The sequence below is a fragment of the Lolium perenne genome, chromosome 6 (assembly GCF_019359855.2).
Source record: "Lolium perenne isolate Kyuss_39 chromosome 6, Kyuss_2.0, whole genome shotgun sequence".
Lineage (NCBI taxonomy): Eukaryota > Viridiplantae > Streptophyta > Magnoliopsida > Poales > Poaceae > Lolium > Lolium perenne.
Genome location: NC_067249.2, coordinates 26,067,937 through 26,095,284, shown reverse-complemented (window position 1 = coordinate 26,095,284; position 27,348 = coordinate 26,067,937). Strand labels below are relative to the sequence as shown.

General features: G+C 43.0%; 2 protein-coding genes across 3 annotated transcripts; one reads left to right on the top strand and one right to left on the bottom strand.

Annotated features, from left to right (window-relative positions):
* Positions 1-1,540: 1,540 nt before the first annotated feature.
* LOC127309759 (uncharacterized) lies at positions 1,541-2,329 on the bottom strand. Its single transcript, XM_051340493.2, has one exon. It carries the CDS (start codon positions 2,161-2,163, stop codon positions 1,702-1,704), a length of 462 nt encoding a protein of 153 aa, XP_051196453.1. The 5' UTR covers positions 2,164-2,329; the 3' UTR covers positions 1,541-1,701.
* A 10,689-nt stretch (positions 2,330-13,018) lies between these two features.
* LOC127308549 (uncharacterized) lies at positions 13,019-26,916 on the top strand. 2 transcript variants are annotated; one of them, XM_051339412.2, is made up of 7 exons: positions 13,019-13,180; positions 14,765-20,995; positions 21,506-21,979; positions 22,060-22,341; positions 23,613-24,071; positions 24,149-24,280; positions 24,362-26,916. In XM_051339412.2, exons 1-7 carry the CDS (start codon positions 13,139-13,141, stop codon positions 26,630-26,632), a joined length of 9,891 nt encoding a protein of 3,296 aa, XP_051195372.1. In that variant the 5' UTR covers positions 13,019-13,138; the 3' UTR covers positions 26,633-26,916. The 2 variants fall into 2 exon arrangements, with proteins under 2 accessions (XP_051195372.1, XP_051195373.1); XM_051339413.2 differs by having other exon boundaries at positions 13,020-13,180; positions 23,613-24,026.
* Positions 26,917-27,348: the final 432 nt, after the last annotated feature.

Sequence of the window (27,348 nt, the reverse complement as noted above, 5' to 3'; positions counted from 1 at the left end):
GGATAGCACTGACTGACCAAGTCCTAGTGGAGCCGTTATACTAGTATCTGAATTCTATATTGGTTTGACAAAGTTATCCATCTATTTGCTCTGCTCATCAAACTGTGGCTCCATGCATGCAGCAGCATCTGAGACCTGGTATTTTAAAGATTAGAACATTCCATAATAGTGCCAGCATTGGGATACCTGCTGAAGCTACTAGCTAGGCTACACTACATGAAAACTGTTTTTGATCTGATCTGATCTGATCTTCAGGGCTAGTGATGAGAATAATAAAGAAATAAGCTGGTAGCATGCATGTGCATCCATATGTTGTGTTGACTTCTGCATCTTTTTGGTGGCCTTTTGAACTTTTAGAATTTTGTATATGATTTTGTCTAATTGGTCAGAATTTCACATATATGACCAAAATCAAATGGATGGATACGTCCTCCTATAGCAAGAGTTTCCTATGAGTGCTGGAAAATTTGTGCCCACATGGTTTGAAATAGCCAGCATGAATCATTGTTCTTTTCTCGAATTAATAAATCACACGGCTACAAAAGAGTAGGTCACCTCTTCTTTCTGTAAAACATGCAAAAGGACTGGGCAACTTGCATCCTAGATTAATTAGTACTGTACTTGAAATTGGGATCTTAACTTATTGTTTTCCCTCTCAAAGCTCGAGAAAGAGAACTGCTTTAGAGAAAACCTACTCATTATATTATCAACTAAAAGTGTCACGCAGGTTTTCAGGGATTTAATTGATCTTCTGTTTAGAAGTCAGTGTTTCAAATTTTGGCGGGCTTGGAGATTGCTACGTAGAGGTATGGATCAGTTGAGGTATGGACTCTCATGTGCGTAGAAATGCTGGTGTGTAACAGCTATCTATAAACAAATAAAATTACTTATGGAGATTTGGAAATATTCCAAGTTGTTTATATACTTTTTGAATTAAAGCGAAACACTTGATGGATAGTACTCAGTTCCAGGTACGGCTGCTTGTTATTCTCGAAAGGCCTCAAGCCGATCTTTATTAAGAAGAAAAGAAAGTTTTACAGCAAGCTGCTGGCAGCTCCGAGGTAGAGCAAAGCAGCAAAAAAGGCAGCAACCTGACAAACCTGGGCTGCTTGTTATTCACTGGTAAAATCTTAAGAGTTAAAGATTTCTTAGGTAAAATTTGTCAAAAGTCATCCAAACTTCGTTAAGTTTGCATGAAATTTGTTCAAACTGGCATTTTTCTATGTATATGGGATGACAATTTTGGTCACCGATAAGGCTTTACCGGAAATACTGGCTGGTTTGCCAGAACCTTGGTTAGTTGAAGGATCGACAATAGTCTCAAGACACATAGTAGTACCATGCGAAAATATGTAGATGTTCTCAAAGAAATTTATATGTGGATGTCTTCTGTCTTCTTCTGCAAAATTTCAAAAGGAAATTCATTTCCAGCCTAAAAGATACACCACAGGTGCCAAAGAACAGGAAAAATCCACTTCCTTCCGTAGGAGGAAAGATTAAACAGGAGCAGACTACCAGACACCACATAGCAGACAGATGAGATCACAAGTGCATTCATCCATCTCGATTATTTTCACAACAACAACAAAAAGTTCAGCCCAACGACAATGCGAAATATGTACAGCTACATTAACAGGGCTCGGATCGGTTCCTCATTTCTTTGAACCGCAATGGATCGCTCGCGTTACACGTAAGAATCGATCAGTTGGCCTCGGCGACCCGGCCGACGACGGCGAACACGGAGTCCAGGTCCGCCGGCACGCGGTAGTACTCCGTCACCTCGCCGTCGTCGCGGTTGCACCGGCGGTCGGTGACGATGGCTACGGCCGCCGTCCTCGCCTTCTTGGGCGCCGGAGGGCACGTCGCCGCCTCCGCCGGTATTCTGCACCCTTCCCCTCTCGGCGTCGTCACCTCCTCCTCATCTTCCTCGTCTGCCCCTCTCGCGCCGCAGCTGTTGCTGCTGGTACCATCGTCGAGTCTTCGGCGGGCGACCTTGACGGGCCTTATCAGCGGCAGGGCAATCCAGACCGCCGCTGCCGCCGTGGCCTTGCTCCTGCCGCCGCCCGCTGCCTGGTCGTCGCCGGCGACCGCGGCTGCGCCAAGTCGCATATTGCCGCCACCATGGCGATGCAGCTGCAGCTTCTCCATTTCTTGCAACCCCATGAGTGCAATCAACCAATGCAGCTGGTCGGCTTAGCTGAGGTGCTGAACTAGCTTGTGTTGTTTGAGTGTGATGAGCAGAGCAGCTGATAAGCCAACGCCAATGGAGTGGAGAAACGCTAGGAACAGATGGAAAGAAAGGCAGCTGAGAAAGCAAGGAGGGGTTGCCTGAATATATAATGGCGACAGGGGAAGGGTGGCTTTGGTAGGGGTGGTTGGGTCGGGAGGGAAGCTAGCATGGTGCACCCGGTTGAGCTAAATACAGAGGACAGTCGAAATTCTTTAACTTTGACAATCAATGCATGTGAAAAGAAATAAAACAATCGCATCTTTAAGGTATCTTGTGGAAATAGTTCGTAATTATGTTTTAAATTTCTTTACTGGCCAACATACTCATATAAACACTTGTAACATTCAAAGCCACATTTTGGGGGCTATTTGCATGTCTAAAACCTCAATTAGTTTAGAAACGGCAGTAATATTCGCTAACATCTTGTTTGTTTATGAAGAATGCAAAATTTTATTTGTTCAACTCACTGTTCACTTCTCGTCAACATCAATATTTCAATGTAGGGACGGACCTGCAGGGTGAGCCTGGTTGGCCGTGGCCCACCCCAAAATTTAAGAAATTTTCTACCCTTAATTCGAGGAATATTGGCTACATATATTACTTATCTGGCAAAATTTTACCACAGTTGAGAAGCACAATTGTTTTTGGAGGTGTGTCCACCCTCTAGTGCTGTTTCCTGCATCCGCCATTGTTGCAGTGTATGATAGTAATGGCATGACGGCCCAGATCCAAAAGCAGCAATATTTCACGTTTACATATGTGACACAGATTGTAAAGCATGAACCAACAGCAAAAATCTTCATACGGAGTTGGTAATTTTTGTGTCAAAGGAAACCGAATGAGGAGTTACCGCTATAATTTTGTTGTGAAAGAGATGGTACATGCTAGAGGGCGTGTAGTCTCAGTTCTCTAGCTTTGGCAATCAATGTATGAAAAAATAATGGTATTTGTCAAAATAAACAGTCGCATCTTAAGGTATCTTGTGAAAATAATTCATAATTATGTTTTAAATTTCTTTACTGGATAACATACTCATAAAAACTTATAACATTCAAAGTCACATTTTGGGGGCTATATGCGTGTCTAAAACCTCAGTTAGAGCATCTCCAATCGCGTGCCCCAAACCGTCCCCCAAACAGCGCCGGATGAGCGTTTGGGGGACGTGTTTTGTTCGTGCCGCGTTTAGGGGACGACGCTTCCCAGCCACGTCCCCCAAACGCCCTCCCCAAATGAATATATTAGTGCACGAAAATAAAGGTTTTCATTCAAATTTGATTATATATTACAAAGTTTGAATGAAAACGGCTAGATTTCACCTAAACCCTAGCCTACTGACCGCCCAACGGTGCGTTCGACGGTCCCGCCCCGTCGTCGCCTCCCCTCCGCCGTAGCTCCTCCAGGCGCCGCCTCTCCATACGTAGGGCGGTGAGCAGACGCCGCTGCTCCAGCAGCGCGTCGTCGCCTGCCCACCCCTGCTGCGCCGCTTGGAGGAAGAGCTCGACGGCGCGGCAAATCTGCGCCTCTTCGCGGGCACGGGCATCGTCCTGGAGCTTCTTCTCCGACTCGAAGGACTCGACGAGCACGCGTTGCTGATCGGCCGTCTCGTCCGGGTGCGGCCCGTCGTCGTCGGACCACTCGAAGTCGTCATCGTCGTCCGCCTCGTCGTCATCCTCCTCCTCCTCCTCCTCCTCCTCCTCCTCCTCCTCCGCCTCGTCGTCGTCCTCCTCCTCCAGTCGCGCCGCCAACGCATCCGCCCGCGCCCCCCAGGCCGCCTCGTTGCCGCCGGCGCCACCTCCCGCTACTGATGCTCCTCCGCCGCCTGCTGCTGCATACGCTCCATCGCCTCCCGCCGCTCGATCGCCTCCCGCCGTTCACGGTACTGCGCCTCCCGCTTCATGCGTTGGCGCTCATCATACCACCGCTGGGCCATCTCCTCCGTCCGACGCCGCCGCGCCTCTTCCGCCGTGGCGGCATCGAACGCCGCAATGGTGTCCGCAAGCATCGCCGCACCTCTTCCACCGTGGTGGCGTCGGACGCCGCAATGTTGTTCGCTAGCGCCTCCTCCTCCCACGCCGCGTTCTCCTCAGCTGCGGGGTCTCCCGCTGCTGTCGTCACCGCCGTCGCCTCACGCTGCTGATGGGCCCGCTGCTCTATTGCCTCCCACCGCTGCCGCCGCTCTGCACGCCAAAGCTCTGCTCGACTCCGCTCGGCGCCGCCGCAACTCTTCCTGGGCAGCGGTGTCGATGCCGAACTGCGAATCCGGTGGTGGAGGTGGTGGTGGAGGAGACGACGATGGAGGGAACTTGCCATCGACGGGGCGGTTCATCATTGCGCACTGGTGTTCGAGCGACGAGGGCTGTGCTTGTGGCGGAGAAAGGGGTGCCGACGGCTGTGGTGGTTGCCATTGAGCCAGGGGGGGGGGGGGGGGCTTTTATAGACGCCGACGTCGGGAAGAAAGCGCAGGAAGAGGCCAGAAGCGGCGGGAAGAAAGCGCGGGAACGGGAGGTGGCGTGCGAATGCCGGCGACGCGCGTGGAGGCTGCGGAGCACCGACGAGACGTCTCGCCTGCCCCTCCATCGCCATTAAGGAAAAGTTGCGGCGCTTCGGTCGTGTGTCACCCCGCGCAAATAACTTCCGCCGCGAGGTAGGCGACGGTTAGGTCCAAACTTGTGCCGCTGACGCATCGGCCCCGCCACTCTCCGCCTCGCTTTTCGTTGTGTCTGGCGTGCTCGGAGCATCTCCTGTGGGGCGGGGATGGGCTCGGGGCGCCGGACACCGTATCGGTGTGCGCCGGATAAAAAAAAGGTTGGGGGACGCAGCTAAGAACATTTTTTGTCCAACGCACCTTAAATCCCTTTGGGGGACGATTTAGGGACGCCACTGGAGTTGCTCTTGAAACGGCAGTAACATTCGCTAACATATGAAGAATGCATTTTTTTATTTGTTCAACTCAGTGTTCACTTATATGCTAGTAATGGCATGACGGGCCATCATGGACTAGAAGGCCCATTAAGCAAATCAATGTTACACTGCCCACGTGCTAACTAAACACACAGACGCACTCTCTCTCTTTCTAAAAAAAGACACAATCTCTCTCTCTCTCTCTCTCTCTGAAAGCACTCAACTATTATCTCTCTTTCTCAGTCTCAGTTTTTTTCTTCCTGAAAGCGATCTCTCTCATCTCAGCATTGCCATCCATCAAATCTGTATAGACTGCCGATCCTTTTCTCACAGAGCTGAAAAATCCCAGCCCTTTTCTCCGATTGAAAAATTCCATCCCTGATCATGGCAGTTAAACACCCATCAATTTGCCGCAGACAGCATCTTGATCTGTTTAGTGTCACTTCTTCAGTTAATGAATGATGATGATGATGTCGCATGGATGCATGCATACTCCATCGTTTCTTTGACACTACGTGCTGACATGGACACCAGCTCAGCTACCTCTCGATCGGTGATCAGCTGCGTATGCATGCATGTACATGTACGTACGCCGACAGCTCAATTTCTCTTTTGCAGATATATAATGTCAAATCATAATCGTTGTCCAAATATCAATTTAAAATTTTCAGACATCTAATCGCACTGGTGGTGGGATCCAGGTGGAATTTCGCGCCATGGGCACTGACAGCTCAACCACGAGACTCGAGACCCCTCACTGCCTCTGCTTTGACATTCCTATTCCACTACCCTGGTAAAATGTTTTGCTGCTGACCTGTCTACATGGCCACCAGGTAGCCTGCAGCTCGCAAGCTTCCATCAAAGAAAGATTTGCATTCTTTTCCATTAGTGCCATTTGGCGTCCAGTTTCGGCTTTCCGATCTGCCGCTATAGTAGATACGGACACGCATACCCACGCTGCATGGGCCGGCCCATCTAGGTTATATTTCTTCATTTTCGTTTTCGTTGTTCCTATTATTTTTATTTTTATTTTTTTGTTACGTTTTGTGGATTCTTTTTTGTTTTGTTTTATTTTTATGACCCTAGTTTCATTTCCCCTCCTTAACTTATCTCTTTCCTTTTGTTTTACTATCTTACTATTATTTTTTCGATAGATACACACGTTTTTTTTTATCATCTCCTTTTCTTCACATCAATTTTCGTGGCATATTTTTTTATTATACAACTCATTTATATAAAACATAAATGCAAAGATCTTCTAGACAAACTCGGATAAACCGAAGAACAGGAAGACAAGTTAACCCAGGTTGAGGACCCAAGGTGGGTAACATCGATCCCTATTTCATGCCTTGCCATCTTTTCTTACAACAATCAAACTGATTATAAGATGTATATGGATCGGACATTCTTTGCTTTCTGTTTTGGTCTTTGGGTTCTTTAAATATGCGTCTTGCATTGATCTTGAAGTTGATCGAAGTTCGATGTAGGAAGGAGATCTGCCTATTACAGAAATAACCCCATAGTCATTTAAATTCCTAGATTGAAGAATATCTCTTTCCTTATCGTATGTGCCACTAATACTAACTCACAAAGATTTCATGTTTTCACTAAAAAAATCGCTAATATCCATGTTTTCTTCTTTCGCACAAACTCAAGTCATCTTTCTCACTGGCCCAGTGAGATTGAGAGACGGGAAGGAAAATGGTTTCAAATATGTCTTTGTTTTCCTTGGCACCACTAGACTACTAGTAGTATATTGCTGGAACCACCAACCTTCACATTTCATGTCTAAGAAGTCCATCCAACACTGGAACCTCCGAGGAGGGACTTAGCAGTTTTTTTTATTATCAAACTCATTATTTAGGGTGTTCTAGTAGTCCTAGAAACTCGTAGTTCACTTTTCATCGCAATTAACGGGCATGCACATTTTCATGACAAAAACTAGTCACCATGTTGACCCTGAACCTCTGATCACTCCTTCCATTACCTCCGACAATTTCCACCTTTTGAGGTTCTCCGGTCCTATGGGTACCTCTGAGCGTTAATGGCTATTCTTTCAAAAATAATACATTTTTAATTAAATTTCAGAAATAATACACTTCTTTTGAAATTTCCGAAAATAATATGGCCTCGGCGACTCGGCGTCCCCTACGCCGATAAGAACCTTTCGGCGTCACAATTTCTGAAATTTAATAAAAAAATGTATTATTCAAAAAAAAATAGTGCTTAGTGTCGTACCTTTAGGAAGTATGTTTTCCTAACAACCCTTCAAATTTTAAGCTAGTCGAGAACCCGTGGGTTTCACTATCTGATACTTCAAGAGACGTTACTTTTTCATGTAATAGTCAGATTTCTTACTTTTCATAAGAGAGAACCCTTGCCTACTCATATCTTCACCTCTTTCTGTCTTGCACCAAACTCTAAACCTAACTTCATATCTTTGATTATCTATATTGCTTCGAGAAGCCAATTTTCATGATGTCTTTCTAAGGGCTTCAAGTTCCAATTGCTAGCAAAGTGTTGCTACTTCTTGGAGGGCCTGCAACTCCTAGATGGCTAAGGAGTCACTTGGAAACCTAGATGGCTTCAAGTTTCAAGTGCTAGCCAGTGTTGCGCATTATTACTCAGTACCTGATGAACCTCATCAAAATGGTGTGGCTCACCATCGCAAACCACACCCTTATATATGGACATGTTGCGACATGCTTAGCCACACAAGTTTACCAGTAATCCTATGGATGGAGGCTTTAAAGACGGATGTGCACGTACTAAATATTGCTCCTACAAAACCCGCACTGAACACACCTTACAATATCTTGACGGGAAAGAAACCGAGCTTGAACTACCTACTTGTGTGGGGATGTCCAGTTGAAGCAAAAGTATTTAATCACAACTTTTGAAACTAGCAAAAAAATAGTAAGTTGTTACTTCATTGGATACCCTCATAGGGGTATGTGGCATCACTTTTATTTTCGAGGTCATACCACTAAGTTTGTGGAAACCAGACAACTGGTACTTTTCCGAATAATGAAGTCGCCGAATTAGGACTATTGGTCTTGAGGAGAAGCGCGTTTGCACTCCATCCTCGACTATCCAAGAGATCGTTCACCCTTTTAGAAATTTTGACATGACACACAATGCTCACACTGAATGAATGTTGATCCTCAACCAAATGGAAGTCATAACCAGAAGATGATCCTCAACCAGAAGATGATTCTTGACCAGAAAATGATTGTCCATCACGTCCTCTGTTATGAAGAATTCAACAAGAGAGAAAGAAAGCCATCCATATGATTATATCACTTACATGAGTGATGACATATATGATGTGCAAAAGGTGGAAGATTTACCCTCTTACAAGGAGGCCGTGAAAAGTGAAAACTCAACTAAATCGTAGTTTCCATGGAAGATGAGTTGAAGTCTTTCGGCACAAATGATGTTTGCGACTTAATAGAAATTCCCAATGGAGCTAAAAGATAAGGCTATAAGTGGGTATATAAAATTAAGGAAATGTTGAAAGGTTCCTAGTAAAGATTGTTGCGAAAGGATTCACACAAAGTGAGGGAATTGATTACAATGAAAGTTTATCGATCTTCTATGTCAAGCAAGGACTCTTTCAGAATCATTATGGCATTAGCAACACATTATGATTTAGAGATACATTAGACGAATGTTAAGAGGGTATTCCTAAATGGTGACTTGAATGAAGATGTTTACATGACTCAACCGAAAGGTTTTTTCGTGGAAGGAAAAAACACTGGGCATATCATTTGAAGAAATCTACTTATGGCTTGAAGCAAGCTTCAAGATAATGGTAACTACAGTTTGATAAGGTCATTATAACTTTTGTTTTACAATGTTGTGCCGACATCATTTATGTCAAGTTTAAGCGCAGTGGGTTCACAATAGTAGTCATGTTTGTGGATGACATATTATTTGTTTGTAGCGATAAGGATATGCTCCACAAGATTAAGATTTTTTGTCATCCTACTTTGATGTAAAAGATCTCAGTGAAGCCTTATATGTCCTTAGAATAGAGATTCATCGAGATAGATCTAAAAGATTGTTGTGAGTATGACAAAAGGCATACTTTGAGCGAGCAACGAAGAAATACAAGATGCATAAGTGAACATCCTCACATTATCCTATTGTCAAGGGCAAAAATTTGGGACATTTCAATGTCTGGGAAACCAAATTGAAGAAATATCAGATGAAGTCGAAATGGAATTACTGAAGGCCTTAACATTAATTCTTTCATGAGATGTTGCCGAAATGGAATTACCGCAAGCCTTATGATTCTAGAATAAAGGGACCACAATAAAGAACCACTCGGAATAAGTAAAATATTATCCGTTTGAAGATAGGTTGTTATGCCATAAGTACTGAGGTTCAACAACAATTCTTTGCACGCTGAAACACCGCGACTTGGTGTATTATTTGTATGGGGAAGGGTGAATGAAGTTAAAGATAACGATTAACGGAGAGAATATTGGATTGATTTGACAGTTTTGATAGGAGTGGTTAGGAGGGTAGTTGTACCAAAGCCCACCAGAGTTCAAATCTCAGGTTTGACATATGTGTTATGTGTGTCATAAAAACAGAATCTTCTTTTAGTGGGAGGCGACGTTCCTGTCGACAACAAGGCGCCAGTGGCGACTTTCGTCAATTTCAAGATCCCATTCGCCGGCTCAGTTTTTCGGAGGTGCTCATAGAAGTAAGATATGCGTATATATGTTCATGGAGATGAGTATATGTAAGTATCTACGTTTGTACTGTATTTTTGAAAAGATAGATAAAAGATAAGACAGCCAACCGAGCGTTAAAAACGGAGGCTCACGAACCAACGTTCAAGATCCACCCCTTGCAGCATTCTAATCTCTGCCGATAAGTCCGATGCGTATACGGCACGAGCAATGGTCAATCACTTTCTAGGAAACAAACACAGATCTGCACCTGCATTGCTTCTCCCCCTAGACTAATCTATGCCGCCTTTAGTGTACTTTGTTCGTGCTAGCTAATTCTCCGCGAAAAAACTGTTTGGCCTATACATCGTTATCAGATTTTCCATGCCAGGCCGAAATTGCTCGAATGACCTGAAATGGTTCATATCATATTCACACATGAACATGCGTTGTAGCTCCGAGCATTTAGACAGACCCCTCTACCAGGCATGATATCATATTATCGGTGCCCCGCTGGTATCTGCCGTCTAAAGGAACGGCTTACATCAACTTCGACGCAACTCTCGTCTCTACCTCACGCCGGATGGGAATATATGTCGTGATCAGGAGTCACATTGGTGAATGCTCGTTAGCTTGCAGCGAGCTTCTCGAGGTCACGACACCAGAACTAGCAGAAGCGCTGGTGATGCGCCACGTTGTTTCCCTCACCGGCCGCCGTGAGGGTTTTAATGGTGGTCTCGGACTGCCTCGTGGTGCATGATATCAAGTTTCAGGCTTCGACGAGATTTCCTTCTCACATGTCCATCATCGGTGAAATTAGTTGGCACATATTTTAGCTTTCCATTTCGAAAAACACATACGTAATATTTTAGCTTGCTACGTAGGGCACTTCAATTCTTATGTTTTCAGAAACTTTGCCCCAGAATGTACCAGGCAGACATTGTACAGTATAATGATTTGTTGTAATCAATAAAGTGTCGCATACCCTAAAAAGATCTGTAAGGAGAAGAAATTTGCCGCCGTTGTCCAGTTGGCATCTAACTTTGCCGTTTTGCGGTGTTTTTCTCGCAAAATATACGAACCCCTCTTTGAAGTTATTTCAGGCGGTTTTAGTAATGCCCGTTAAACTCAACATATTGTAGCATTCTAATCCTGCCCATGAACTGGAATACTCGGTGCGTACACGGCACGGGCAATGGTCAATCACTCTCTACGAAACAAACACAGAGCTGCACCTGCCCTGATTCTCCCTCTAGACTTAACCTATACCGCCTCTAGCAATATTTAATCTGTTCGTCCTAACTCTTTGCGAGAATTGTTTGTCCTATACATCGTTATCAGATATTCCTTGCCAGGACGAAATTGCTGGGACGAGCTGATGGTTCATATTCACACATGAATAGATGATGTGACGGTGCGATCACTTCTATCGGTGGTTAAGGCTTTGGCGGCACAACATGACAAGACGACGTTCTGCACGGCCGGTGCATGCCAAAATCGCTGCCTCCTCATCTCCCTTCACAAGCTAAACAAATACCGCTCCCTCCCTCTACCGTTCCTTTCATCCAACGCCATTGTGTGCAGAGATTAGCTAATTTGATTTTAACAGTGTTAGATTACTCCATGCGTTCTCAAATGTATCTTACGCCTAAACAAAACGGGAGGGAGTAAACACTTTTGGTTCTTTATCTTGTGGGTTAGGACCAGCAAGTGACGGCTGCTTATATATTCTCCAGCGAGGAAAAGCAAACAGTGCCAGCAAACAAAACATCAACTTCCCATCTTCTTTCTCTCCACAGTCGTGTTAGCATCTTACGTGCGATGCTGACTCGGATCGGATAGGTGCACTGGCAGGGGCGGCTAGAGAGGCTCTGACGATAAGTATTTTCTCAAAACATCCATGTCATCCTAGCCTACGGCTCCAGCACATCAACTTCTCTCTTTCGGTGCCGCGGCACGTTAGGATAATCCATGAATTCCATCAACAATTCAACATTGCCTGCCTGACAGGTTAATTTCTCAAAACGTGGAGGATGACGGGTCGGATCGGTCCGGTCGGTGCATTTCTTTTCTGCATGAGGAATTTGGATAGTGTGGCAGGCGGTCCAGCGTGGCGCTTTGGTCTGGCCAACTTGGTGTTTTCTTTCTCTAAAGCAGCTGATCCATGTGGAATTCTTTCGCTGTGGATCGCTGTCATCAGCAGCCACTTGACCGGATTCAGTATTCATGGCTGTGCACCTCCGTTCATTCTTTGCCCCTCTTGATTCTGCGGTCTTCAGAAGTTTGTTGTCATTTTAGCGGGCATCGAGGCTTCCGAAATTCTGGATGACAAAGAAATGATCGATCTCAGGAGTGAAGCTTTTGATCACCACTACTCATCTTGAATCAAATGATCAGTTTGTCTGACACTTCAACTAACGTATAACATTTTTCAGAAAGTGTTTAACTGGAAGTGCATCATACCACTGTAGCATAGGTGAAGTTTTGCTTTCATCCTGCCCGGCTTTCCGCTCGATCCGATTCAGCAGAACTTTCGATGGCGTCCAGAAAAAACTGGCCAAATCCGTCGCTCGCTTGAATCCCTGGTGCACAATGAGGTAAGCAGAACACAACCTTTCGCGGCGCCTTTAGCCATTTGCATCCAAAGCTGAATGTGACAAAAGATCCAATGTACACCTAATCGGTTGGAGATAATTTGCACCTGAAGGGACGTCACAAAGGCAATCATGTAATGTTATATGTATGTAGTACCAAGCAACAAAAAAACAGGATAAACCAGATAATAGTATTTCTACACCGAAAATGAGACTTCTTACTTCGAGATGCATGCACTCTAGGGGCACAAAAATAATGAGATAGGATCCAAGAATGATACTAATCTCAATCAATTATGGATCCAATAATTCCTCAGAGAAAAAGGTTCTGTGGGTCCAGGGATGCAAGACTGTAAACACACTGGTCCAGCTACCACTACCATGTGCCTCAAGCACCAGTTGGCATCTTGGCACCTAATGCTAAGCTCCCATGTTCACTGATCTGCCATTTCAGGGATAATTCCTCCAGCTTAATCAGGATTCAGGCTGATTAAGTGAGTACCAACTCACTGTCAAAGAGCACTGTCAGTCTGTCACTGCTTTCCTAACCGCTGCTCAGCAATAGAAAACACATCTGACAGAGGAAGGGTTAGTATAAAGCCCACCAGCTTTTCAAGCGCCCAGAAGACTTATATGTAAAGAAGCCTCCCTCTCTCTCGCTCCCATTCTTTCTTTCTTTCTTTCCTTTTTTTTCACTTTCTTTTCTCTTCTTCCCATCCTGATCTGGAGCAATGGTGACTGAAGAGGAGGCACGAGAGGCGGCAGATGGAGAGGTAAGCAATGGATCTTTGCAGTCTCTCCTTGCTTCCTTCTGTTTCCATGCATGCATACTCTAGGAAGAGAGCTTCAGTGTTGCTGAATCAGCTGCACAGTGCGGAGCATATTGTAGCAGTTCAGTAGACTCGGGCCCGTTTTGCATGAGTTATTGTTGCGTCTTACTTCTAGTTCCACAATCTTTTTTTGTTTTGGTAGCCTCCTTCTTAGTATCTACAAAAGGTTCTTCGTGGTCAGCTTTGTATGATGAAATGACACTGCACACTTTGTGTTCGTAAACAAACGATTCACAATCAAAGCATGATTTGTTAAATACTGCAACAAGTGAACACAAGTTCTTGTAAAAAGATTTGTGTGACACTTCAGTTTCTTTAATGAAACTGGGGATCCCATAGGGATTCCTTTTCTTGAAAAAAAAAAGTGAACACAGTTAGATGAGCGATCAGGTTCCAGTTTGGTTCATAACAAACTGAATAAAGATGTCTAACTTTCCAAAATACTTCCTCCGATCCATAATAAGTGTCGTGGTTTTAGTTCAAATTTTCCTAGACACAATTATACAAAAAATAGTATGTGTTAGCATTTCTTTAGAATTGTCCTGTTTCGGGGAAAGACTAACTTGGCGAGCAAAACAAATCAACATATACTTCCATGAACTCTAAAGGCAAGTATATCACTCTACAGTGCAGTCTGTTATGTTGTCTTGATTACTGATAAAAGTAATCACAACCAGTACCCTCTCTGTTCACCCACTTGGTAATTATATCCTGAACTAGATGTGAAGTTAATTGGCGTGCAGAATTGATCAATAGCAAGAAAAAATATTGTCCAAAACTCAACAAAGCACTAGGTATTATCTTCTACAGTTATAGCTATCTAGAAGGTAAGTCAACATCTATAACTGAAGGCTGAAAGTTGCACTGAGCACGAATTGTCAAGTGTGTTGTGGCAAGGGAAATGCATGAAAACAACAAAAGTTAGTTAAAGCATGCAGAAGCATATGATTGCAGTAATAATCCACTAAATAGAAGCATTATCATATTATTGACATTATATGCTTCATGTAAAAATTAGTCAAGGCTCTTCAAGTCATAAGGTTGTCCAGTTAGGATTCCCACATGCCAGGTTCTGGATGAAAAAGTTAAGCTAAGACTTCAGTTGGTTATGCCACCTGGGTTGGCATGTGGTACTATTGTATTGTTTAGAAAGTTATTCCTGCTATTTTGTTGACCAGTCTCTGAGGAGAACTATACCATGAAATGTACTCTTCATGCACTGAACCTACATGTGACGTTCAGTGCCATCTATTAGTAAGACATACTTAGGAGAAATCCTTGCTGTCATGTAGGACATTATGTTTGTAGTTTTGTAGTCCTGCAGTATCATCATGTTGTGGCATCCGCATATCCTTTTGTATGAATTACAACTAAAATTGGACAATGCCAAATAATACCAAGTCTAAGAATGCATACATTAGCACACCTTTTTTTTCATCCCTTCTTTTTTTTTTTTAAATAATGACAGCCCAGAGTGGCATGCAGTGTAATTTAATCTGAATGTTGGATTTATCTGTTCATTTCCAGGAAGTTCAAGTGGAAGTTGCCGATCTAGGAACAACCCATTTGCAAGTGAACCTAGACAGCAAGCTTTCATCTCATGGAGATATCAAGGAGAAGGGCAAAATAATGGATTCAACTGAAGGAATTTTGAGGGTTACAGAGGATCAGGTTTTCGAAAAGGCACCCTCGGTAGCCGAAATTCCTCTAGAACATACTCCAAATGGTACAGCGTCTTCTCTGAATGGCCATATGAAAGAAGCGAAGATTTCAAATGAAAAGCCACAAGAAAATGGTCAGAAAGATAATGAGCAGGTAGAAGCCTCGTCAGATGGAATAAACACCGATCAGAGCAACAAAAGCAATGGCAAAGAGACAGTCGATTCTTTCAGTCATATTGAGAGCACTACAGAAGATACCAGTCTTCTGAAATCTGAGAATGAAGAGCCCAAGGAACATTATGAACAAGATGTAGAAGGTGCTGCAGTAGAGGACAAAATGGTGCAGAAAGACACACTGCAAGCTGACGAGCCAACAGTTCCTCAACAAGGCCAGAATCTGGAACTAGCAAAAGTAACCGAGGACACACAACATGCAAGCACGTCATGTAATCCTCATGATGAAGTTGTAGCTGACGCACCTGCTGGAGTCCAGACTTCTCATGACCCTAATGCCGATGACTCTGCTCCCCTTCCAGATGCAACTGATGGAAACACAGAAACAGAACCAGCTAAAGTGGATAAAGAGAGCTTCCCTGAAGATGAAGATATTGCAGAACATACAAATGAAATTATCAAACTAGAAGATCAACCAAGCAAGCAAGCTGATGATGTGGATGCAGACTTGGTGCAGGAAGAGGTGCCTAAAAGCAAGAAAACTGATATGCCAGAAGATATGACTACAACTGAGCAAGCTCATGAGTCAACGAATGGTGATCAAGAAGTGTTGAATCAGGAATCGCAAGAAGACACTAGTGACCCTGTGCATGAAAAAACTGAAGAAACTTCCCACGAGAGCAATGTGTCTGCCTCTGAGGAGACAACTCCAGAACATGATGCAACTGCAAGGGAGCCAGCCCTCGATGTTCAAGAAGTGCAGAGCCAAGGATTAGCAGAAGAAATAGCAGATGCCAAAGAAGTTGATACCGGGAAAACAGTTCAGGAAAGTGGTGTTGCTTTTGAGGAGGCAACTTCAAAAGATAATATACCAACCATTGAACCAAGTTCTGATATCCAACATCCCAATAGTGTGGAATCAGAAGAAATCAAGGGTCTTGAAGATGCCAAAGCTGAAGAAACCTCCAATCAAAGCAATGTGACAATTGCTGAAGATACAAAAGATAAGGAAGCAACAGAAGCTATACAACCAGTGCAAGGGTTGGAAGAAGAACCTAAGAATTCTGGAACTGCTGAAATGGATGAAGCCTCCAATGAACCACTGGATGTCCTCAATAACCTTGCTGAAGAAGACGGTGTACCAGCATGTCAGCCCCAGGTGATAGAATTAGAAGACGTAAAGAACACTGGAGTCACTGAAACTCAAGAAATCACTCAACAAAGTCATGTTGCTGCTTCAGAGGAACTAGAAACAGAAGACAATTCTAGGGAAATTGAGTCATCGAATGATGATATCCAGCTAATCCTAGAACAAGGATCAGTTGAAGTTAAGGACACAGAATCTTCGGAGACTCAAGAAATCTGCAATGAAAGAAGTATTTCTGCTTCTGAGGACCATGTAGAAGATGATGTGACAGCAGAAGGACCAACCTCTGATGCCCAAAAAGTAAAGAATGTTGAATCAGCAGAAGAAATCAAGGATAACACAGCTGACGATATCGTCGAAGCCTCTAATGTGGCAACTGTTGAAGAGGCAGATCAACAAAACAATGTGCTAACAAGTGAGGATGTGTCTGAACAGAAAATGCGGGGGCTTGAGCCAGAAGAAATACAGAACACTGAACCAGTTGAAACAGAAGAAGCTTCTGATCAAAGGCATCCTGCTCAAGAAGATATTATACCAAGTGATATGCTGAAGACTGAGTCAACAGCAGAAGTAACGGGAACTGAAGCCACCAAAACCAAAGCACTCCCCCAGGAAAGCAATGTTTCCATTTCTGACGAGCCTGCTTCAGAAGAAAATGCAACAGCAAGTGAAATAACCTGTGATGCTCAAAAAGTAAACAATTTAGAACAAGCAGAAGATGTTGAGGGCAACAAAGATACCAGAGCTAAAGAAACCTCTGACCAAAGCAGCGAAAGCAACGTTGCTAGTCTAGAGGAGATAGCCACAGAAGATAGCACAACAATCCTAACAGATGTCAGTATTCAGCAGCTTGAAGAGCAAGAACCAGTTGAATTCAGGGGCACGGAAACTACCGAACCTCAAGGAATCTCCTCATCTCACATTGTCTCTACTACTGAGGATTCCGCATCAGAAGATAAGGTGAAGGCAGAACCAAGTCTTGACACCGCAGAGAATTTAGAATCAGCACCAGTAACTAAGGAAACTAAAGATGTGAAAAGCACTGATGCAATTGCTGAGGAGGAAACTCCAGAGGACCATGTACAGGAACTTGAGGCACCTGTTCAAACACCACCAGTGGAGGAGCCAGAACTAGAAGAGACCAAGAATACTGATAATCAAATGGATGCCACCGTCCTTGAGGACCCAACTCATGAAGATGACCCAACCACAAGTAAGTCGCTTGTGATAGAATCAGCAGAAGGGAGCAGCAGTGGAGCCACTGAAGGTCAAGAGATGCCTCAAGTCGAAGTTGCTCGGTCGGAAGACCACGAAGCAGAAGAAAATATGATAGCAAGTGAGCCAGAAATCCTGGAACCAGAACCTGCTGATGAAATGAGAGACAGTGAAGCTACTGAACCTCAAAGTATCTCACAACAAAGCATTGTTTCAAGTTCTGAAGAGTCTGTCCCAGAAGAAGATGTGACAGCAAGAGAACCAGTTTCTGATATCAAAGAAGTGCAAACTGAAGAACCAGAACTGATAGATGAAAATAATGATGTGAAAGCTGGAGAAATATCCAACCAAAGCAGTGGAACTATTGTTGGAGACGCAGCTCAAGAGAATTTAGAATCAGCAACAGGAACCGAGGAAACTAGAGAAGTGAAAAGCACTGATGTAATTGCTGAGGAGAAAACTGCAGAAGAACTTGTGCAGGAATTTGAGGGACCTGTTGACATACCACCAGTGGACGAGCCAGAACTAGAAGAGACCAAGAATACTGAGCCTGCTGAGGTGCATGACAACGTAACAACAAACGAGCTGCCAACAGAAGAGGTGAATGATACTGAAGCCACAGAGATTGCAGAAATCCAGAATGAGTGTGCTGATCTCACTGAAGACGTCAAAAGCAATGTTCCCCTTGCAGACCAGGCAGCTCCTGATGAGCATGCAAAAGCAATAGAAGCAACTGCTGATATACCACAGGTGCAAGAACCAGAACTAGAGGATATCAAGAATAGTGAACATGTTGAAGTGGAAGATAATATAATAGCAAGTGACCTGCCAAAAGAAGAGATCAAGGACATTGAAGCCATGGAAACTGAAATGATCCCTGATGAGACTACTGGTGCAAACATCAGCGAGCTCACCAATGCTGTGAAAAGCAATGTTGCTCTTGCAGAAGAGGCAGCGCCTGAAGAACATGGAACAGAAACCGAGGCAACAATTGATATACCACAAGCACAAGAGCCAGAACTAGAAGAGGTCAAGAATACTGAACCTGATGAGATGGAAGAAAACATATCGGCAACTGACCAGTCAGCAGAAGAGATCAAGGCCAGTGAAGCCATGGAAACTGAAGCAGTCCACGAGAGCATTGATGCAAACAACAGCAAGCTCGCTGAAGATCTTGAAGACGATGCAGCTCATGAAGAACATGTAATAGCAGCCGAGACAACAGTGCAAATACCACGAGCACAGGAGCCAGAACTAGAAGAGATCAAGAATAGTGAACCTGTTGAGGTGAAAGAAAACATGTCAGCAAGTGACCTGCCAGCAGAAGAGGTGAATGAAACTGAAGCCACAGAAAATAAAGTAATCAACAAGAACACTGATGCAAATACAAGTGAGCCCACTGAAGATGCGAATAGAAATGTTGCTGTTGCAGACGAGGCAGCTCCTGAAGAACATGTAATAGCTACTGAGGCAACAGTTGATATACCACGAGCACAAGAGGCAGAGCTAGAAGAGACCAAGAATGCTGAACATGTTGAGGTGGAAGAAAACATAACAGCAACTGACCTGCCAGCAGAAGAGGTGGAGGAAACTGAAGACACGGAAACTGAAGTAATCAGCGAGAGCACTGATGCAAATATCAGTGAGCCCACTGAAGATGCCAACAGAAATGCTGTTGCAGACGAGGCAACTCCTGAAGAACTTGTAATAGCAACTGAGGCAACAGCTGATATACCACCAGCACAAGAACCAGAGCTAGAAGAGATTGAGAATGCTGAACATGTTGAGGTGGAAGAAAGCATAACAGCAAGTAACCTGCCAGCAGAAGAGGGGAAGGAAACTCAAGACACGGAAACTGAAGTAATCAGCAAGAGTACTGATGCAAATATCAGTGAGCCCACTGATGATGTGAAGAAAAATGGTGCTGTTGCAGATGAGGCAGCTCCTGAAGAACATCTTATAGCAACTGAGGAAACGGTTGATATATCACGAGCACAAGAGCCAGGGATAGAAGAGATCGAGAATTCTGAGCATGTTGAGGTGGAAGAAAACATATCAGCAAGTGACCTTCCGGCAGAAGAGGTGAAGGAAACTGAAGTAATCAGCGAGAGCACTGATGCAAATATCACTGAGCCCACTGAAGATGCGAAAATAAATGTTGCTCTTGCAGACGAGGCAGCTCCTGAACAACATGTAATAGCCACTGAGGCAACAGTTGATATACCACGAGCACAAGAGCCAGAGCTAGAAGAGACTGAGAATGCTGAACATTTTGAGGTTGAAGTAAACATATCAGCAAATGACCTGCCAGCAGAAGAGGTGAAGGGCACTGAGACAATGGAAACTGGAGCAATCAGCAACAGTACTGATGCAAACATCACTGAGCTCACTGAAGACGTTGCTCTTGCAAACGAGGCAGTTCCTGACATACATGTAGATATACCGCCAGCACAGGAGCCAGCACTAGAAGAGATTAATAATACTGAACCTGTTGAAGCGGAAGACAGTATAACAGCGGATGATGTCCCAGCAGAAGAGATAAATGAGACTAAATTCATGGAGACTGAAGAAATCCCTCATGAGAGCACAGATGATAGTTTGACAGCCAGTGCACCACTTGCTGATATTCAACAAGCCCCAGAACAAGAAGCAGTTAAAGACAAGTGCACAGACACAACACAAAACCAAACAGAACCCCAACAAAGCATTGTTTCTACTGCTGCTGAGCCTACTCGAACAGAAGAAAAACCAACAGTGACAGAGCTAGCTTCCGATGTACAACAAGTGCTTGAACGAGATTCAACCGAAGAAACCACAGGAATTGAAGATGTGCATACTGAAGATGACCAGCAACACGGAGTTTCTAACCTTGAGAAGCCAGTGTCAGAAAATGATGTGTCAGAAAGTGAGCCAAATGTTGCTGATCAAGAAGTGCAGGAGGACAAAACAGCAGAGGTCGAAGACACAGCAGCTATGGAAGCTGAAGAAATATCTACCCAAGATAATATCCCTACTACTGAAAATGCAGCTCAAGAAAGCAGTGAACCAGGAAATGATCCAGATTTGCTTGTCCAATCTGAAGATATCAAGGAAGAGCTTCTAAAGGCAGAGGAAACAGGCCAAAGTAATGGTGCCACCCTTGAAGAACAAACTGCAGAAGACAATGCTGCAAATGAAACCGACCCTCTTGCTGATACTAAACAAGTGCATGGACTAGAATCAGTGAAAGAATACAGCAGTGTTGATGCCACTGAAGGTGAAGAAGCCTCCCATCCAACAAGCCAAGATGCTGGTTTAGAGGAGATAGTTTCAGAAAGTAATGTAGCAACAACTGAGCCAACTTCTGATATTCAGCAAGTAGATGACTTGGATGAAGCAGGAGAAATGATGGCCACTGAAGCTATCAATGATGAAGAAATTTCCTATCCAAAAACAGAGGCTGCCCCTTTGGAGGATCCATCTCCAACAGACAATGGAATGTCACCAAAACAAAATTCTGTAGAGTTAGACCAAGAAACCTTGGGAACTGAAATCAACAATGCAGAGCCAATAGAACAAAAGGTATTTGCACTTAACCAATAGTTTCTTTCATCTATCTGGCATATACAGCACTTGCATCGTTTAGGATATAAGAGATGTAGGTAGTGCTAAACTTGTTCAAAACTCCCGAACATTTGGAAACTGATATTCGGATGATTTTAAATAGGTGTGTCACCCATTTTGGTTGAATGACTTCCGCACATCTTGTTGCATTGCATATGTAGCAAGAGACACATCCAAGCACTATCATTCATCATAACACTGTAACTACATATATTATCAACTTTAGGTTGACTTACTATCATTATCTGATATGGTGGTGTATACAAAAAATTACAAAGTTTTAAACAAGTGATGTAAAACTGTTTTTCAGCTGTAGTTGTAAAATGCAAAGTAGGTTGAAGACTTGTAATTTAAAGCATTTCATTTCAGTCATAGAAATTCTGCAATCTGTACCAGCAGCAAAACATGCCACTACTCGTGTGAATTTGAGCATACTCACAGGATAACTCACTACTGCATTTTACACAGGACGAATCATCTGACATCGGTGAAAAAACTGCTTTTACAACTCAGAAAGGTGAGAGCCCTACTGAGGAAGATGATGTACAAAGTTCTGGTGATGATACAGTAGGGATTTCAAACAATATTGAGCAAATCAAAGAACAGTCAAAAGCTGTAACTGAAGATGACGCAATAAAAAGCGGTGAACATACCATTGATCAAGATGACGAGCAGCTTCACAGTGTGGAACTTCAATTGCAAGTTTGTGAGAGGTCAGTGGATGTTTCAGCCATTGAGCAGCCAGATGATGACGTACAAAAGGTTAACTTGGGTCAGCAGCAGAAGGAAGATGAGGTGATTAAAGAGCAAGCAGAAGAAATTCAGAGAGATGAGCAGAAACATGATGACAGTAGCACCGAGTTAACCACCGAGACATTATTGGAGCATCAGAGCAATGAAATTGGCACAACAAACTGGAATGAGGACACTGATATGTTTGAGGTGAAGATTTCTATAACTCAATGCATTTTGTAATTTATCTGCAAACTTTCTCACGCAGCTTCTATTCAATGATTGTCCAGGCTGAAAAAACAGAGACAGTGGCTACTGAAATGCTCATGAATGAACAAACCCCACATATACAACAGGGATCTACCCCAGCCATTGCAGATGCAAAGGTTGAGAACTCCACAGAAATAAAGGAAACGCCTGAACAAGAAAATGCACCCAACAACACTAGCACTTTATATACTGATGCCGATGCTGAAAATCATAATGAAGATGAGAAGGAGAATCTAGAAACAGATGCAGCAGTAGTAAAACCTTCTACTGACGAACAAGATGGAACAACTGATGAAACTGAGGTCAGTCTTCTATTAACGCCGTATGAGAAATTTGGACATGATCTTGTTTTGTTAATAAATTCTATGTATATAAGTTCAGAATTTTAAAAATTAATGCTCTCCATGCTGATCTCGGAAACACCAAATTTCCAGGTTACAATACAGAAAAATGCTAAAACATTAAAGAGTGAGATTTTTTTCAATACACGTACCTGAATCCTGATATCACCCCGAGCTTAATGTTTTTTTTTTTTTCGAGAAAACGCAAAGGACCTTTGCGTTTCATTTCATTGAAAAGGAAGAGTTCGAGTTACATCCTCCTAGGAGGCAAAACACAGGAAAATGCAAGAAAAGATCAGTGCACGTCCCAGGTGGGAGGCAAGACTACTCTAAGTCCTTGTGCGCCCGCCCGCGCCCAGAGCTTGCTTTCCTCCTTGATCGTAGACACTAGGGAGGATGTAACCGTGGTTACAAAGCATTTTTTCAGAAATTATCAAGTCCATCTCGTGACAATACTAAGCAGTAGTTCCTACTATTACTAGCACCATTATTATTGCGTAGGCTCACCATTGAGTAGAATTATCATTCAGATTGGAGTAAATATATCAGAATGACCGACACGAGTTCACAACGTGTGTTGAAAATTTAGAGTGCAGAGCTCAAAAACACAGAAGCAGTGATTGGTGGAAACTTCCCATCGGTCATGCTAAAAATATTCTACCATTTTGCTCCTCTTGTAGGTTGGAAATGGTTTGACATCAAGCGCAGAGAAAGATCTTTAAAAAACATCTGACCCAGCTCCTTCGAATGAACAAACACTAGAAAACATAAGAACTATTAAAGTGATTACTAATTATTTCATATACTTTGGAAAGAATAATAATCCTTTTTATTTTGTAAGGTAACTATTTAAAAGGTGGTTCAACTAGAGTCCTTAAAAAAATCCCCATTTTTTAACAGCAGATCAGACTCACATTAACGAAAATCGAAGTAAGATAGCAGCAACACACCTAGTTGTGGGGGCAATACAGAATATCAATAAAATAAAGAAACATGAGCTTGAGCTTTGAAGCCAGTACACAAATAATTCTTCGCCGCAGCATCTGCACCTGTAATTCCAGTGGTAGTTCATCTCTAAGCAATATTTTAACTTTTCCTCCATGGTTGCATGCTCTTAAGAGTAGCTTGTTTGTGAATCTGCGGTTCAAGAAACATAGATACCAGTCACTCCATTTACAAATTTAATTCTATCATAATGATTAGTGAAATGAGCAATCATAATTGATGTGCAGAATCCTACAGTGGTTCCTCGGAATGTTGAACCCAAAGTACACAGCGAGGAGAAAGCATGCATAAACAAGGCCAATGATGGTATGCAGGCCATTCAAGCATCACAAGAAGAGATCGTTGATGAAGTGGAAAATAAGCAAGAAATGCAAAATGAAGATACCTGTGTTAACAATGATGAAATTCAGACCAAACCTCTAAATGAAGATGCATCAAAATTGCATTCCAATGACAACACAGATATCAAAATGGACGATACCATCAGCCCCTTTGCAGAAATGACGCATGGAAGAATAGATGCACAGCCCACAGAAATCGAAGAGGTGGAGGAAAACAAGGGATTCCGTTCCATTTCAGAATATGCTGTACAATGTTCTAATCAGAATGACGTTGAGCACAACTTAAGCATTCATCCAAAGGTCGGTATTGATACTCTTAACAAGTTCATGCGACCAAATTTTCAGGTCAAAACTGCTTCTAATAAATTGTTAAGGCTATTACTTTAGTAAAAGAAATAAGCAGATTTTTTTGTGTCATTTAGGTTGTAGATGACAATTTGGCAACAACAGAGCAGAGTGATGCAGAAGTTGAAACTAACTCGAATGAGGAAATGGCGACTAGCTGTACAGCAGTCACTGAAGCAGTCAAATTTGATGAAGCTATCAACAATAAGGTCAGTAGTCAAGTTCCTTAGCCATTATTAATGAAGAATTCAATTTAGTCTTTTAAAGCTAATTTCACTTTTCCAATTTAGGCTAATGGAGCTGATGGGGCACTATCTGATGAAAATCTCGAGACCTCTGAGGACAACAGAAGGAACCTCGAGGCTTCATCTGCAGTTACGTCATTGGGAGAAAGTATGAATGAAGGCAATGAACATCATAATCTTGCTCTTCCTGCACACTCTGCAGTGGATGGAAACACAGCTGAGCAAGCATCTGGCTTAGAGGTGACAGAAAGAGGGCTGTTGTTTCCAGAGAAGCCACTCCCCGCTGAATCAGAAGAGCATGAAGAGAGTCAAACAACCAAAGAACAAAATGAAGAGGACATACATGAGCAAGAAACTAGTGACACGGAGAAAGAAGAGAAAGAAGATGAACAAAGTGATTTGCCTGTCTCCAATTTTCTGATGAACCTGATCATGGGAAAAGAGAGTACTAAGCCAGACAGTAATTTGGAAACTGAGGCTGAAATGAAGCAAGAAGAAACTACAAAAGATGACAGTGGTTTGATCAACTCTCAACAGGAAGAAAGCTTGGTGCCAATTCCTACAGAATATAAGGTGGACAACAAGCTCATCTTTGAACAAGGAAAACATAATCTAGAAGGCTCTGAAGAAACACATGATTTCAAGCTGGAAAGTGATGAAGAGCTCAGTAGGAACACTCATGAATTGGAAGCACCAGTATCCCAAAACAATGTCCAAGATGAAATATCTGGTGAACTAGTACCAGGTGGACCTGGGCTGATGACAGAAGTGGAAAGTAGAAACGTTAAGCTAGGTGAAAGGGCAACCAATTCTGTTTGTCAAGAACATATGGAAGCGGCAACACAAATTGAAGGAGGCTTGAAGAGCAACATTGATGACTCCACAAACCCAAAGGCTTCTCAAAAGAATACATTAGAAGGAACAACAGACCTTCGGCATGAGTCTTTACCTGAAGAGAGAAGTTCTGATGCAGTGGCCAGACAAGCGCTCTTGGCGACAGAACCGGATACAGGTGATGAAGAGAAATTGCCTAATGACACTGATGATCTTAAAAGCCCTCTGAGCACAAAGAGAGAAGAGTCCACTGAATCTTCCATCATTGAGGCCGAAAGTACTATCAAGGCAGAACAGGAGAATGAAGTAGAGAAGGAAGAAGAGAAACATCATACAATCAACGCAAGTGGATCTACTGGAGGAGAGATAGAAAATCTGCATGATGACTCGCAGAAAAGAACAGACGCAATATCTGATGAGAAGATGGCTGAAATTACTGAACTAGATATTGGCACTGAGATAAATTTGGTTGATGAAAAGGAGATTTCTGCAGGCTCAAAATGCGAGGACAAAAAACAAAGTAGCTATGAGTTACCAAACAGTGAACTAGACAGCTCAGAGAAAGCTTTGGATATTCAGTCAGATGGTTCCAGCTTGCATATAAACCAAGATAAGCAAGATGAATTTGCTGGAGACCAAATTGTGATGGAGAAGAACAGCCTACTAGACAAGCCAGGCAAGTCAAATTTGCATGAAGAGCAGGAAGCGGAATTTGGACAAGAGTCTCCTAAAGAATCTGATGGAGGTGGTCAGAATTGTTTGGCTATAAGAGAACCTGTGATCGAAGAAGAGAATGTAAATCGAACAGTTGAAAGCCATGTGCAAACAGTGAACACAAAATCCAACGAAGAGCAAGAAACATATAAGCCACAGGTTCAGGAACGTGATTTCGATGTGGTTTCAGCAAAAGAAGCTCTTGAGGCTGAAGAAAATTTTGTGGAGATGGCAAAGCCAGAATTAAGCACAGATGCAGAACGAAGTCAAAAGGAAGATAAACTAAATATGGCAGGAGAGAAGACTTATGATGAGAAGACAAAGGATGGAGAGGAAGCTAAGAGTTTCACTGATGAAGCAACAACGAAAATTGAAGAACAAGGAGCCTTACAGAAGGCGTCACATAATCAGACACGTGATCTCAATGTGGTTTTACCAACGAAAGCTCCTGGGAGTGAAGAAAGTTTCGTGGATATAAAAACGCCAGAGTTCAGCACAGATGAAGAACAGAGTCCAAAGAAAGGTGAATCAAAGATGGCTGAAGAGAAGAGTTCTGACAAGAGAACAAACAGTGACGAGGAAGCTAAGAATTTCACTGATGAAACACCAATAAAAATTGAAGAACGAGAGGCAGGACAGAAGGCATCACCTAAGAAGCATAATATCCTATCTGGTGTCGGGTCAAAGGTAAAGCACCAACTAGCAAAAGTGAAGAAAGCTATCATAGGCAAGCCAGGTCACACCAAATCTGAGTTAGCGAAATCTTAAGGTTGAAACTGCATTAACCTTAGAGCATGTACATTTTTGTTGTTTTTTGTGCTTTTGTATGCCATTTGCTTGAGTTGTAGTATGCGGTGATGGTACTAGTGAACTTCAAGGTTTCTCTATGGCCATTGCATTGTAATGTTGTGATATTCAAGAACAGTTGTAAATATAGATAGTGTGTAAACAGAAGATTGGCAATTGTTGGAGTTTGGGGTATAACTGAGTGTAACAGGAGAAGGTCAGATTGTTTGTTTCTTCTTCACTGATATGCATGTACTTTTTCATAATCATGATGCAACATACTTTTCCTTTCCTCCTTAAGCCATGTGCAGTTACTCTGAGTTTTGCTCTGGTTCTGGTCAGTGTGGGCTTAAATGATTGAAAGAATTTACTGGAAGGAACATGCTATGCCAAGCAGAGAAACAGACAATGCTAAAGCATGGTAGAAAACTTGCATTATGTATTCAATAAATGGACCTTACATGCTGCATTAACTATAAGTCCAATATGATGAGGATAACATGTAAAGGAAACTAAGAAAGCACGACTCAGGGTCCAGACTCATCGAACAAGAAGGGTATTGGTATGTTGCTTAATTACAGCGTCCAATGGGACACAGAGAAGAGTAATGGGCAAACCTGGTGTGATGCGATGGGTGTAGACCTCCACGTGATGAACATGCCAATTGCACTGAGCTTATTATGTCCTTCGTAATGCTC

Bases quoted from the DNA above. Each gene is read 5' to 3' on its own strand.
- LOC127308549 (XM_051339412.2), top strand. From the start codon at position 13,139: ATGGTGACTGAAGAGGAGGCACGAGAGGCGGCAGATGGAGAG. The intron at 13,181-14,764 runs GTAAGCAATGGA...GTTCATTTCCAG, and splicing joins GAGAGGCGGCAGATGGAGAG to GAAGTTCAAGTGGAAGTTGC. The intron at 20,996-21,505 runs GTATTTGCACTT...CATTTTACACAG, and splicing joins CAGAGCCAATAGAACAAAAG to GACGAATCATCTGACATCGG.
- LOC127309759 (XM_051340493.2), bottom strand. From the start codon at position 2,163: ATGGGGTTGCAAGAAATGGAGAAGCTGCAGCTGCATCGCCATGGTGGC.